At 37.8% G+C, this 14,253-nt stretch overlaps 1 protein-coding gene across 1 annotated transcript; it reads left to right on the top strand.

The window, feature by feature from the left end:
- The first annotated feature begins 916 nt into the window (after window positions 1-916).
- LOC113572534 (deleted in malignant brain tumors 1 protein-like) lies at window positions 917-12,503 on the top strand. Its single transcript, XM_035528160.1, is given in 24 exon segments — window positions 917-926; window positions 1,080-1,382; window positions 1,614-1,626; window positions 1,658-1,962; window positions 2,288-2,587; window positions 2,734-2,871; window positions 2,874-2,909; window positions 2,912-3,040; window positions 3,290-3,327; window positions 3,517-3,592; window positions 4,219-4,527; window positions 5,041-5,208; window positions 5,478-5,777; window positions 6,500-6,616; window positions 8,474-8,527; window positions 9,013-9,168; window positions 9,277-9,375; window positions 9,720-9,782; window positions 10,636-10,698; window positions 11,122-11,193; window positions 11,276-11,350; window positions 11,616-11,678; window positions 11,790-11,852; window positions 12,487-12,503. Coding segments are annotated over 24 exon segments (2,967 nt in total).
- Window positions 12,504-14,253: the final 1,750 nt, after the last annotated feature.

Below are 14,253 nucleotides of genomic sequence, written 5' to 3' on the forward strand. Positions count from 1 at the left end.
TGTGCAGAGGAAGGATGAAAGTTATATCGGAAGAAGGGTGCTGAGGATGGAGTCACCAGTCAGTGGGAGGAGAGGAAGACCAAACGTAGGTTTATGGATGCAGTGAGGGAGGACATTCAGTGGTTGGGATGACAAAGGAGGATGCTCAGGACAGGGCAAGATGGAGATGAATTATCCACTGTGGTGACCCCTCACAGGAACATCTGAAGCACGAAGTGCAATTAATGTTCTATTACTACTTGTATAAATTATATCATCTGAATTGTAGCTGGCATTTTAACTCTTAGTAACATGGCTACTTAATACTGCTATTAATACAGCAGAGCCAGAGCAATAAGCGAAACTGTTTCAATTTTAATCACTAAATTAATTGCTATAGCTAAATCTCAAACTGACAACAGATTATTACTTACATTTTTCAGAAACTCATAACAATTGAATGTGTAAATTAAAACTTTTGTTGTAGATGATTTATTGAAACTTCTTATAATTCAGATAATGTAGATAATTGAAACTGCAGCTGGCAACATTGGGCTGCCAGCTTTGGTAGTTTGTGATTGTATCTTAGCAGCTGTTTTCTTAACAATGGTGATGCAATGCGAACATTAGTAGAGCAGAGTTTTTTACAATCACCACATAAAGATTCATAATTAATTTGTGTGGCCTGTCTGGACTTGTTTATCATTTATTAAGTAAAGAAAGTTATTAGAGATCAAAGCTTTGTACACTGTCAGACTGATACAAAACCACCATAGTTTATTCAGTATAAATGCAAGCAAAATGCCATGCACAACTCTTCATAAATAAAATTTTTATCAATGTAATATTTTTTTTTGTGGCAATTTATACTCTGTTGACAAATATTATGGCACAAAAGTGTAATTGATTTAACATGCATGTAATTGATTAAGCACGCATGCTTGGAAGTGAGACTCCTTTCAAAAAGTTGGCACCTAAAGAGATGAACAAAAAGAGAGAGAGAGAGAGAAATAGGGAAAGAGAGAAACAAATAAATGAAAGCTAATGGAAAAACATAATTAAAATTAATCAAAATCTACCATGGTTTTGTGTTTTATTAGGAGTCAGACTGGTTGGTGGTTCTCGCTGCTCTGGGAGAGTGGAGGTGCTTCATAGGAAGACCTGGGCCACAGTGTGTGATGCTGACTTTGACCAGCAGGATGCAGAGGTTGTGTGTAGAGAGCTGGGCTGTGGGCCTCCTGTGGAGGTGCTGGGAGCTGCTGCTTTTGGCAGAGGGGAGGGTCAGGTGTGGACAGAGGAGCTTCAGTGTAGAGGCAATGAATCTGATATTTATTCATGTCCAACATCAACTAAACTCAAACATGACTGCTGCCATGACAACGATGTGGGTCTATTGTGTGCTGGTAAGTTTTACACTTATTTTAACAAATGTTATATTTATATTTTTTGTAAGTAAAACTCGGATTCACATTTAGAAATAAACTTTAAAATGCATTTTATTTATGTTTATTAAGATACTTAAATTTGAAAAAAAAAGAATGTAGATTAACAATATAAATGTACTTTTTAAAATGCCTGTAACATTAAAATAAAAAAAGTTATTCACCTCATGTGCACATTATGTACCACTTAAGGAACAAATTCTTTGTTTATTTATTTCTATCTATTGTCTAGACAGTGTGAGGCTGGTGGATGGTAGCAGTCGCTGTGCTGGGAGAGTGGAGGTTCTTCATAGAGGACAGTGGGGAACAGTGTGTAATGATGACTGGGATATGAGAGATGCTGCAGTGGTGTGTAGAGAGCTGGGCTGTGGGGAGGCTGTAGATGTACTGGGTAATGCTCACTTTGGACCAGGATCAGGACCAATCTGGATGGATAATGTAGACTGTAGTGGATCAGAGTCTTCACTGAAGAACTGTAGATCAGCAGGTTGGGGTAAACATGACTGTAATCAAACTAAAAAAGCTGGAGTAATCTGCTCAGGTAAGATGTACTAGATCTGCATATGACATCTGTAATGAATATTTTAGTTACCATGACTAGTTTCAATCATATTTGGTTATTTGGATGGTTTATTCATGCACTAATTGTAACATTTCTTACACTTTACATAAATATTAGTCATAGTCATGTCTTCTGTGTTTGCAGTATATATTTTCTATATAAAGGTTTTCTTTTTTGTTGTCATTCAAGAAAAATCCATAAATCATGCATTAACTACTGCATCACATTACGATTAATCTGCTTAATGACTCTCTGTTATTACAAAAAGTTACATTTGTCTCTATTCCCGGTGCAAATATTTAAGGAGTGAAGCTGGTTGGTGGTCCTCACCTGTGTTCTGGGAGAGTGGAGGTGCTTCATGGGAAGACCTGGGCCACAGTGTGTGATGCTGACTTTGACCAGCAGGATGCAGAGGTTGTGTGTAGAGAGCTGGGCTGTGGGCCTCCTGTGGAGGTGCTGGGAGCAGCTGCTTTTGGCAGAGGGGATGGCCAGGTGTGGCCAAAGGAGCTTCAGTGTAGAGGCAACGAATCAGATATTTACTCATGTCCAACATCATCTACACTCAAACACAACTGCATTCATGACAGTGATGTGGGACTGGTGTGTGGTGGTAAGATTTACTTTATTCATATATAATGTATTTCTCAGTGTAACATTATAAGTTATGTAAGATTTTACAGTAACATTTTTCTGTATCTCTTCCACTTTTTATTTCCTTATTTATTTCTCTATTCACTCTGTCCTGCACAGGCAGTGTGAGGCTGGTGTATGGTGGCAATCACTGTGCTGGGAGAGTGGAGGTTCTTCATAGAGGACAGTGGGGAACAGTGTGTGATGATGACTGGGATATGAGAGATGCTGCAGTGGTGTGTAGAGAGCTGGGCTGTGGGAGGCTGTAGATGTACTGGGTAATGCTCACTTGGACCAGAATCAGGACCAATCTGGATGGATGATGTGGACTGTAGTGGATCAGAGTCTACACTGAAGAACTGTACATCAGCAGGATGGGGTAAACATAACTGTTACCAAACTAAAAATGCTGGAGTCATCTGCTCAGGTAAGATGCTTTAAACCTCAATAACAAACTCAAAGAATACAGTTTACTCTTCAACATTCATTAATTTCTTTTCTGTCTCCATTTACGAATATAAAAATATAATGCATATTATTGCAACGACTCACCACAAACATTTTCAAGGACTTTTAAAGGTTGATACTTGTCCAACAGATATATTTAATTCAACACTTGAACATTAATCATTGGAAAAGACTGAATGTTTTTTGTACTCTTAAATTAATATTTTAGGAGTGAGGCTAGTTGGTGGTCCTCGCTGCTCTGGGAGAGTAGAGGTGCTTCATGGGAAGAGCTGGGCCACAGTGTGTGATGCTGACTTTGACCAGCAGGATGCAGAGGTTGTGTGTAGAGAGCTGGGCTGTGGGCCTCCTGTGGAGGTGCTGGGAGCTGCTGCTTTTGGCAGAGGGGAGGGCCAGGTGTGGACAGAGGAGCTTCAGTGTAAAAGAAATGAATCTCAGATTCACCTCTGTTCAAAATCACCTTCAATTAAACATAACTGCTCCCATGACAATGATGTTGCACTGGTGTGTTCTGGTAAGAAATGCATCATTCACAGTTAATTTTGTATTTTTTTGACACTAGTCATATAAGTTATTTAGGATTTAAATAGATTCTCTCTGTTACTGAATTTTTATAAATATAAAATATGTATAATTTTTTAACATTTTATCTCTGTGATTGTGATGTTGAAACTGGAGAAGGTTTATGACCCATTGACAGATATATTGTTATGGAAATACAACATGGCAAAATTCCATATAGTCTTAACAAGCATTGAGGCAGAAAAGAGGAAATTTGGTAAAGCAGTGCCAAAAAATGAATGACTAAGAACACAAACCATGAGAAAAGGAGGTTCAGAAAAAAAAGAGCAAAATGCAGTAGATAAAGATCACAGAAATGCAGACAGAGAAAACTGTCAAGACTTCACAATAATACTGACAAACAAGAAAGCTCAAACTGTACAGTTAAGGAGTTCCAAACAGTTCACAGGTGTGCTAGTTATAAGCCATGGTATACTGTATTTAATAGAACATGAGCGCTGTGTTAGATGTGGGAAGTGGTGAGGGCTTTACCTAGTGGCCCATGGCGCATAATGTCAATTAAACTTATCTGTGCTTATCTCTGTCCACCCCCCCACCACAACCCCGCCCAATGTGCAGGCAGTGTGAGGCTGATGAATGGTAGCAATCGCTGTGCTGGGAGAGTGGAGGTTCTTCATAGAGGACAGTGGGGAACAGTGTGTGATGATGAGTGGGGTATGACAGATGCTGCAGTGGTGTGTAGAGAGCTGGGCTGTGGGGAGGCTGTAGATGTACTGGGCAATGCTCACTTTGGACCAGGATCAGGACCAGTCTGGATGGATGATGTAGACTGTAGTGGATTGGAGTCTACACTGAAGAAATGTAGATCAAGTGGAATGGGGGTTAGTGACTGTCATCATGGCAGAGATGCAGGAGTTATCTGCTCAGGTAAATTATACAAATGTTTAGAATGAGTTTAATTACTTTTCTTCCTGATTTTCTTCGTGCTTATGTTTCAAGCTTTCTGAGTTGGTCATACCATTTCTTACACATTTTATGCATCTTTCTCATTTTATTATTATCTTTTATAATAGCAAAACATATTATTATCTTTAGATGTCTGATAGTGACTGGTATTGTTTTTAGGAGCCTGTATGGAGATGGACCCATGAATGAGCTTTTAGCCATTCTTGTGTTTTCACTTTTTTTTTCAGATAGAACAGCAGTCCTTCATTAGCTTTAGTAAAAGTAATTAAATTCATCTTTGTCAGTTGTCCTCCCAAAATGAAATATTTTCTAAGGATAATTTTTTTTTCTTAATTCCTATGATTAAAGAAAAATACTTGAACTATGCATTTTCTAGTGCAATAATAAATTGAATATGTTAACTAATCAGTATGTATAAGCACTTATTCAGTAGAAAGTGTTCTATGGTCTCTATTTCCTGTGCTAATATTTTAGGGGTCAGATTGGTTGGAGGTTCTCATTGCTCTGGGAGAGTGGAGGTGCTTCACGGGAAGACCTGGACCACAGTGTGCGATGCTGACTTTGACCAGCAGGATGCAGAAGTTGTTTGTAGAGAGCTGGGTTGTGGGGCTCCTGTGGAGGTACTGGGAGCAGCTGCTTTTGGCAGAGGGGAGGGCCAGGTGTGGACAGAAGAGCTTCAGTGTAGAGGAAATGAATCTCAGATTCACCTCTGTCCAAAATCACCTTCAATTAAACACAATTGCTCCCATGACAATGATGTGGGACTAGTGTGTGCTGGTAAAAGTTGTTTTTAAACAATTCCACAATTCACATAAAACACATTTTCTGTCTTAAAGACAAATTGTATGTGATGATCTGTCTCTGTTTAGCCCTCTTTGTCATTGTCTCTTTTTCATCTTGGTCACACACAGGCAGTGTGAGGCTGGCGGATGGTGGAAGTCGCTGTGGTGGGAGACTGGAGATTCTTCATAGAGGACAGTGGGGAACAGTGCGTGTTTATGGAGTAAATGCAATAGCTGGAGTAGTGGTGTGTAGAGAGTTGGACTGTGGAGAGCCAGTGGGAGTTAATATGGCTGTACCAGGATCAGGACCCATATGGATAAGTCATTTGATCTGCAGTGGATCCAAGTCTATACTGAAACATTGTGGATCACTGGGTTGGGGTGAACATAGCTGTGATCATGGTTATGATGTTGAATTCATCTGCTCAGGTATGTTTAATTTATGCTTAATAGAAATGAACAGGATGTTAATAACAATAGATATACTGTCAATATTTGTCATTCATCTTTTTATAGAATTAATTTTGATACATTTTGAGATCTATTAACATGCGTGTACATCTAGAAGTATCGGATTTAGGTTTGATTCTAGACTCACCACTGAAAGAATATAGATAAGATACTCTTGACTTTAAGTACATTAGTCTCTTTAATTAACTATGTTTGTAGACCATCCATTATTACATGTGGTGTTCATGGTGTTAATGGTGTTATGTCACGCATAGGTCACATAATGCCCAGACTTACAGACGGTCCTCACCTGTGCTCTGGGAGAGTAGAGGTGCTTCATGGGAAGACCTGGACCACAGTGTGTGATGCAGACTTTGACCAGCAGGATGCAGAGGTTGTGTGTAGAGAGCTGAGCTGTGGGATTCCTGTGAAGGTGCTGGGAGCAGCTGCTTTTGGCAAAGGGGAGGGCCAGGTGTGGACAGAGGAACTTCAGTGTAGAGGCAACGAATCTGAGATTTCTCTCTGTCCAACATCTTTAGTCAAACACAACTGCTCCCATTATAGTGATGTGGGACTAAAATGTTCAGGTTAAGAATTAATCTTTGCCATTTTTTTTGTCAGAAATATTGTGTAACTATGAGATACTGAGAAAAGATACTTTTCTGATTACATACCTTTAATTAGTTCATGTTATTTTACAGGTCACACAGCGGTGCGTCTTGTGAACGGCTGGGACTCCTGTTCTGGTCGAGTAGAGCTCCAGTACCTCAGTGACTGGGGCTCAGTTTGTGGTGATAGCTGGGATATGAGAGCTGCCAGTATCCTCTGTGGACAGCTGAAGTGTGGGAGTGCTGTGGCTGTGTTGGGGGCAGATTGGTTTGGGGAGGGGAGTGTCCACATCTGGGCTGATGTGTTTGATTGTCATGGGAATGAGACACACCTGTCAGAATGTCCGATCTCATCATGGAGTCGAACAGCATGCTCTCATAAACGTGATGCTGGAGTCATTTGCAGTGGTGAGCATTTTTACAACAAAAATATATAATTACTAAAATTATATTTACACAATATTGGTTAAAAAACCCCCCAAAAAACCCATATTTCATGGGTGAATGTTCACTTCTGAAAAAGTATATAAAGATTATTGCAGATATCAAGGGCTAACTCTGCGATTGAAGCAGATGAGAGAATCTCATAATTAAGTTCATTGGAGTGTTAAATCTACAATCAAAATTTATCACCATACTCACAGGAGAGCAGCAACATGTGAAATGCTCTTTATTTCCCTATCAAAGGCAATGCTTAGGTAAGGATGCTTGACATTAATCAAATTAATGAGAACATTAATCAAAATTCATTCACTAGCCAATCCTAGTCATTGTAAATTTTAGTGGATTACTCTACATCAATACTTTACACAGCCAAACTTCACAAGAAATGTGATATCTGTTGAATCCAAACAGTTGTCTTAGTAAATTAATTGCCCTTTCCTGAGGTTTCTTCTTTGGTATCTATGATGTAGATCACCTGCCTCTCAGGCTGATGGGGGCAGATACAAGCTGCTCTGGGAGGCTGGAGGTTTACCATAATGCTGCATGGGGCTCCATCTGTGATGATCAGTGGGACATCAGGGATGCTGAGGTGGTCTGCAGGCAGCTGGGCTGTGGGAAGGCACTGAGGGCTGATAGAAGTGCTGCCTTTGGTCCTGGTGAAGGGGTGATCTGGCTCAACACAATGGAGTGTAGAGGGGATGAGATTCACCTGTGGGACTGCAGTTATTCACTGAAGAACCACACTGACTGCTCCCACAAAGAGGATGCTGGAGTCACATGTGCAGGTCAGATGAAACCAAAGACAGGGTCCTGGATTCAATAAATAACTGCTTTGATTCAGTACCTTAAAAAATTGTGAATTCAATGTTTTGATCATGTATGATTGTGTGTTTAGTTTGTAGACTAATTTTATCTTGTTATGCATTTCTGTAAGTTGAAATTGGTGATGAGGGAAACACCTATACAGCACATGATCAATAAGCCATGTTGCTTTAAACTGGTGCTTCAGTATGCAAGGATTCTCATTGGGCAATGGTTTTGTTACTGAGCCCTCTGTCCTCACATCTCATCCTTGCATCTTTTTTTCACGTCCCCAGAGGGAGGAGCTAAGTCATGAGGAAGAGGTGCAAAGGAGTGAGATTTCAGTTAAAGAAATTAGAAGAACCTAGTAATTATGTTCTTCCCTCCTAACTAATGTACAACCCTGACTTTACACACCCTTATTCATTGAAGCAGTATACAGTCCAGTCTGATCAAACATTGAGCAAATACAAATGTCATCAGCAGCGTCATTATTGATGAATTGCTTTTTTTGCTTGTCAATAGGCTCAGCCTCACATTTGCTCAATGACATTGTAAATCAGAGTATACATTTTTAACAATCCAAGAAATTCTGGATTTTGCCATCAATTCTTTATCATCAATATTACATAATCAATAATTATAATAGCAATAATGTCTGGTACAACATGTGACTTGAATAATATTTAAAGACATGCCATTTCTAGGGTCAATCAGATTTTGAGCCTAGAGCTAATTAAGGCTTTGTTTAATTAAAGCTTTGATTTTGTATAGGTGTGTGAGTTCTGTGCTGTCCTGACTGATTTGGATCTCTTTTTATAGACGTATCTGTAGCCCCTGTTATTACAAGCAAAGTAACCACCAACTCCATCTCAGGTTCGTTTTTTATTCCTCTCCCTCATTTTTCTAAAACTTTCAAATGAAACTGAGTTATTGTCACGCTGAAAGACAGGTGACATACTTGCGGATTGACAACAATAGAACAGTTTATTAACAGCACAGTTCATAAATCCAGTCCAAAGTCAAGGGGCAGGCATGGGCAATATAACAGAAACAAACAGGAATATCTAAAGTAAGGCATAAAGCCGAGGTCGAACAAAACACAAGCAATAGTCACAGCACAAAAAAATGCACAGCTGTCCAAAAATAACACTCAGAATGCACTTAAACAAGTAGGCAATACTTGGCAATGAGTATGAGAGTGCAAAGTGTATAAATAGGCTAAGTAAATGAAGAACAGGTGCAGCTACTTAATATTCCAGGGACGAGGATTTCCCCGGAGGATTCTGGGCGTGTAGATTCATGTAGTCAACGAGCTACATGACAGTTATACATTTTCTCTTATGTAATTCCTTGTCCAGATGTAAAGTCAGAGATGATAACCAGTCGTCCAAAAACTCCAACAGCAGCTACTCTGTCTGCTTCTCCAGTGGTCCTGCTGGTACTGGGAGTGCTACTTTTCATGGCCTTAGTGCTTCTTGCTGGGCTGGTTTACCAGAACAGACTGCTCAGGAGTGGTAAGGGACATTCACACATCATTTACAGTTTCAGACATCTTACATCATTAATCCTTCAGTCTGTCATTAATCTTCTGGAACCATGTTTCTGTCTGTCTTCACCTTCAGTACTCTCTAAGTGGAGGTGTAAAAATCTGCCTGAAGGAATCTATGAAGAGATCAACCACAGAGTCATCACTGAAAGAACACCTATCTCAGCTCAAAGAGGTGAGTGTTATTGAAGGGTAATATTGGAGGTAATCCTAGTGTGTATGTATGACACAGACACAGAGGGAAAGAGAGTGAGAGAAAAAAATGATAGCCTGTGTGTTATGTTGGTTCATTTGAAGCCATGTACCATTCATATTTTGTCACACTTTACACTTCTGGCAACTTACTAAACTAAGAGATTTGTGCAGCATTATGATGGCTTGCCTGCCTTATCACTGTAAGTTTATTTGTACAGTATCAATAGGAATTCAAATATATATATACATATATTATCCACAGAGGTTGATACTCATGGTTTAACACTTCAAACATCTCATGATTACTCTGTTCACCTCTGACAGAACATATCAGCTCTGAGGTGGAGCATTCTGGTTATGAGGATATTGGTGAGGAGCTTCTGTCAGGTACATCCAACAGAGAAATATTAAAATTTATAAATATTATATTATATTTGTTAATAATCTTGTACTTTCTCAGTACTGTAATGTAACTAACATATTATACAATCAATATAGTATTGTTAGAAATTGTATTGTTATAAAAAATTAATAACTTTTTAAAAAATTATTTTGTCAGTCTGCTATGGGTAACTGACTGGAAACATAACCTGGTATTTGTTAACTCATTATAAGATTCTCTTTAATACTGTTGCTCTGTTAGGTTCAGTTCATCTGAAGATATTGTAAATTACCTTTTGGAATTAGTGAAATGATACATGTTCAAATTATTGACTATACATCATGGAGGGTCCCATGTATAAACTTCACTATATATCACTATATACTTATTGCTACTCACTACACTAAGAGATTTGAATAATATCATGATAGATGTCTTATCACTGTAAAGCAAGGTAAGTTTATATGTATATATATACCTTTTGTGCACAATAGGAATTCAAGGAGCTTTACAGGAATATATAGAAACAATGGGTGGAATAAAGTGTTTAATAATAGACTATTTATATGATGAAAACTATCACCCCAGAGCGGATTTAAAACAAACAAACAAAAAACAAAACAAAAACAAAGTTAAAGTTCAATACAATTATAAGATAAAGGCACATAAAAACAAGAATGTTGTCGATTGGTAACTTCCCGGACTAGTTTATGTTTCTGTATCCTCTGTAAGACTGCAGTCAACTAGACAAATATTCTGTTTTTCTCACAGCTACCCAGCTTCATTATCTATACACGTAGATACTCATAATTTAACATTTCAAACATTTCTCATGATTACTCTGTTCACCTCTGACAGAACGTACCCGCTCTGAAGTACAACATTCTGGTTATGAAGTTGTTGGTGAAGAGCTTCTCTCAGGTAAGGGAGGCGGATACAACCCACAAAGAAATATTGAAAATTATAGAGATTATAGTATTAATTAATCAGTCTGCTATAGGTAACTGACTGGAAACATATCCTAATATTTGTTATCTCAGTATGAGATTCTCTTTAATACGGTTGCTCTGTTAGGTTCAGTTCATCTGAAGGTGCTGTAATTTATCTGTTGGCAATTAGTGAAATGATACATGTTTACATTAATGACAGTATCCATCATGAAGAATCCCATGTATAAACTTCACCATAGATGAGTATACATTTCTCATGTTTGAATATACCACAGCTTCTACTGTGAGCCAGATGTGGACTTGTGGAGTTTGGGAGATTAATCGCATTGAGAATTTTTTTGGAGGCAGAATTTCTTTTAATATAATTTATAATAAATTCACTTTTTTCTTTCAGTTACAGCAAAATCTGTCAATGAAGAAAAGACTGAGTATTATGATGATGCCATCACCAGTAGTGGTCTGACAAGTAAGTGTTTAATTCCTTATTTCACTAAAATTAAAGAGATCATGGCTGAAGTAACTGTTTCATCTTATTTTATTTGATTTAGGTGACCTAGGCACAGAAAACACACCAGAGAATTATGATGATATCAGACCTGGACAGATACCTGATAGAGTAGAAAGTAAGTTTGAATATAACCAATTTGTTTCTGGAAAATATAGTATACTATTAGCTTCATTACTCACACTACTGCCAAAATAGGCAACTTCTATCTGCACTCAGTTTTTGTATGACTTCAGCTTTGTACAGCTTCATCTTGTAACATCAACAATGTTTTTGTTAAACTGTACTTGATTTAAATATTACTTTGCACTGTAAGTTATAAACACATTAATGACACTGAATGACACTGACGTCTAATGACATTTATCTGTACATTTTGATAGAGGATGTGGTAGAGATCGATGATAATGCCGTTACTCTTAGACCAAACTCACATGTTGCAACAGGTTGGTTTCTCTTAAAATGATAATGGAATTCTAAGAACAATAATCAACACATTAAAAATGTCAGACCTGTTGCTCAGTGGCATTAAAACTTGTTTACATGTGCTGGTGTAGCTCTCACTCCAGAGGACTATGATGACGTCATCTCCCCTGGACAGGACTCAGGAGGTGGTACAGGTGAGAATACAGATGCAGTTTAGGTGGAGCCCATTATAACTGGTTTATGTTTCTCTTTACTTAACACTCCAGCTGCACTGCTTATTATTAACCGATGATGGACTGGCCTCTATGTAGCATCTGACACGTGATGTATTATAGTACAATGATAATGGTGATATAATTTTGAAGCATGTTCTGGATATTTAGGAGGATCACTTTTTGTACAATAGTGAATACAGTACCAAACTGGGTCCTTCAAAGTGGACTTTGCATATGAGGAAACATTACAGCTGCATAACATATTATTGTAATGGTTTATTACTGTCACAGTGTTGTCCTATCAATATTGGCTGATGTCCCAGAAGGCTCCAATATGCCAATAAGCCTTCTAATAAATCACTGGAATTTCCTTAATTTGTGCTATGAGAATACTGACCAATCTAAAACATTCTAGATATGTGCTCTGTGTCCTGACATTCACCAAATTTAAAAGCATCAATAATGTATGTTAAAAAGAACTTTAACTATATTATACCATCTGTTTAACACTGTGTTTTATTACATTGTAAGGCATACTGTAATTAGACCATATAGGACTATTACCCAATGCAATATTTTTGTCCTCTATTTCCTCTTGTTCTTTTACTTACAGTCTATGATAACCTGTAAGACACAAAGGAAAGGCTTCAGTCAGAGAAGAATGAGAGTGCTTTTGCTCAGTGTCCTGCTGTGTAAAAGAACACATTTTTGAAAATCATTTATAAGCATGGAAGCATCATAGAAATACAATAGTAACCCTTTTATATGCATATATTACATACATAATGTTGAGTGTGGTAGCATATCTAAGTGAATTCACTCCACGGTTTATTTACAGCTTTTTTTGCTTCTTTATTTACTATTTTTTACTCTTTGTAGTTGCTCATCACTCTTGTTCATAAGGGTGACAAAATCACCAGTATTAAAGGTTTGAATGTTTGCATTTCATTTCTGTGCATTTCAATGTCCCATGCTCATAAAGAACTCACATATTGTACAAAATCCAAGTAGAATGTTTATGATCAAAACAGTTAGTGTTTGATTTCATATCTGATTAATTGCTGGCCTTCCCAAAAAGACAACCAGCTAACTGCACACCTTAATCTAGATCACAATTCTATAATGAATTGGCATGAAGTGCTGCTGTTTTCTTGGCACAAGGCCAAAATAGTCAAGTCAAAGTCATGTGAAATTTATTTATATAGTGCTTTTTACAACTTTGTTTTCAAAGCTGCTTTACAAATGCCCCCACTGAGCAAGCCAAGGCTGACAGTAGCATGGAAAAACTCCCTAAAGCATGAGGAATAAACCTTGAGAGGAACTGAGACTCAAAAGTGGGGCACATCCTCCTCTGGCCAACAACAGTCACCACAGTAGTAACAATATAGACAATAAGGAGCGGAATAAGTAGTAAAATAGAAAAATAAATAAATAAAATGGAAAAAAAAAGTAATCACTTAATGTCTAGTCCATCTTGCATGAGAATGTCCATGTGGTCCATCCTCATCTGATCCCACATTCCATGGGCTACATCTGCATCCCTAGCATGTTTGAAACTTAACCTCATGTTAGTAGCATAGTAACTTATTATCTGTGACGATACAGACCTGTAGCACTGTAGCATGAGCAACCATTTGTTGTTTTACCCATGCACAAGCATGACATTTGAAACACTGAACATAGCTAACTTCTCGTACCGATCAATGTGTACTTTATGACCAACATACGCAAAGTATGGGGTTCAGGTTTCTGGGTTCCTAATAATTCAGACTTTTTCTCAATAATACCCATTTAGCTACATTTTACAATTTTTAAAAAGGCAATTTTGTAGCTCTGTGATGGGTAACTGACATTCAGTTTTAAGATACACAAATCCCATTTATTGCCAAATAACCAGTCAGCATTTTGAATTCATATATCAGACCTGTATAATCATGGCGCAAATTAGATCATTGTATCATAGACAAACAAGAACTCAGAGACTCGAGACTCATGTTTTTAGGCAACTAACAACCACACAGTCTTACAGCATGGGCAACTGCCACTTCTAGGCGATGGTCATATACCATCTCACTTTTACTCAATCCAAGAGATGCCGTTTTCTTATGGTTGATTCAGGTGCACCATGTTCTCCAGCTGAAATAACATCTTTGGAAATGTCTCCATACATAGCTCTACAGTCCATCCGTGTGTTTAATAATACCTTTTATCTTTTTCAAATCTAATTAGAGGGAATCTGTGAATTTAAAAATGCATATTGACTTATTTGTAATGAATAAAATATTGACACACTGTATGGATGTCATTGTTGAGGTCAATGAATGAGATCAGTGAAAAGGTAAATACAGTACAGCTGTACTGTAGACAGTTACATTTAAAA

The sequence above is a fragment of the Electrophorus electricus genome, chromosome 7, assembly GCF_013358815.1.
Source record: "Electrophorus electricus isolate fEleEle1 chromosome 7, fEleEle1.pri, whole genome shotgun sequence".
Lineage (NCBI taxonomy): Eukaryota > Metazoa > Chordata > Actinopteri > Gymnotiformes > Gymnotidae > Electrophorus > Electrophorus electricus.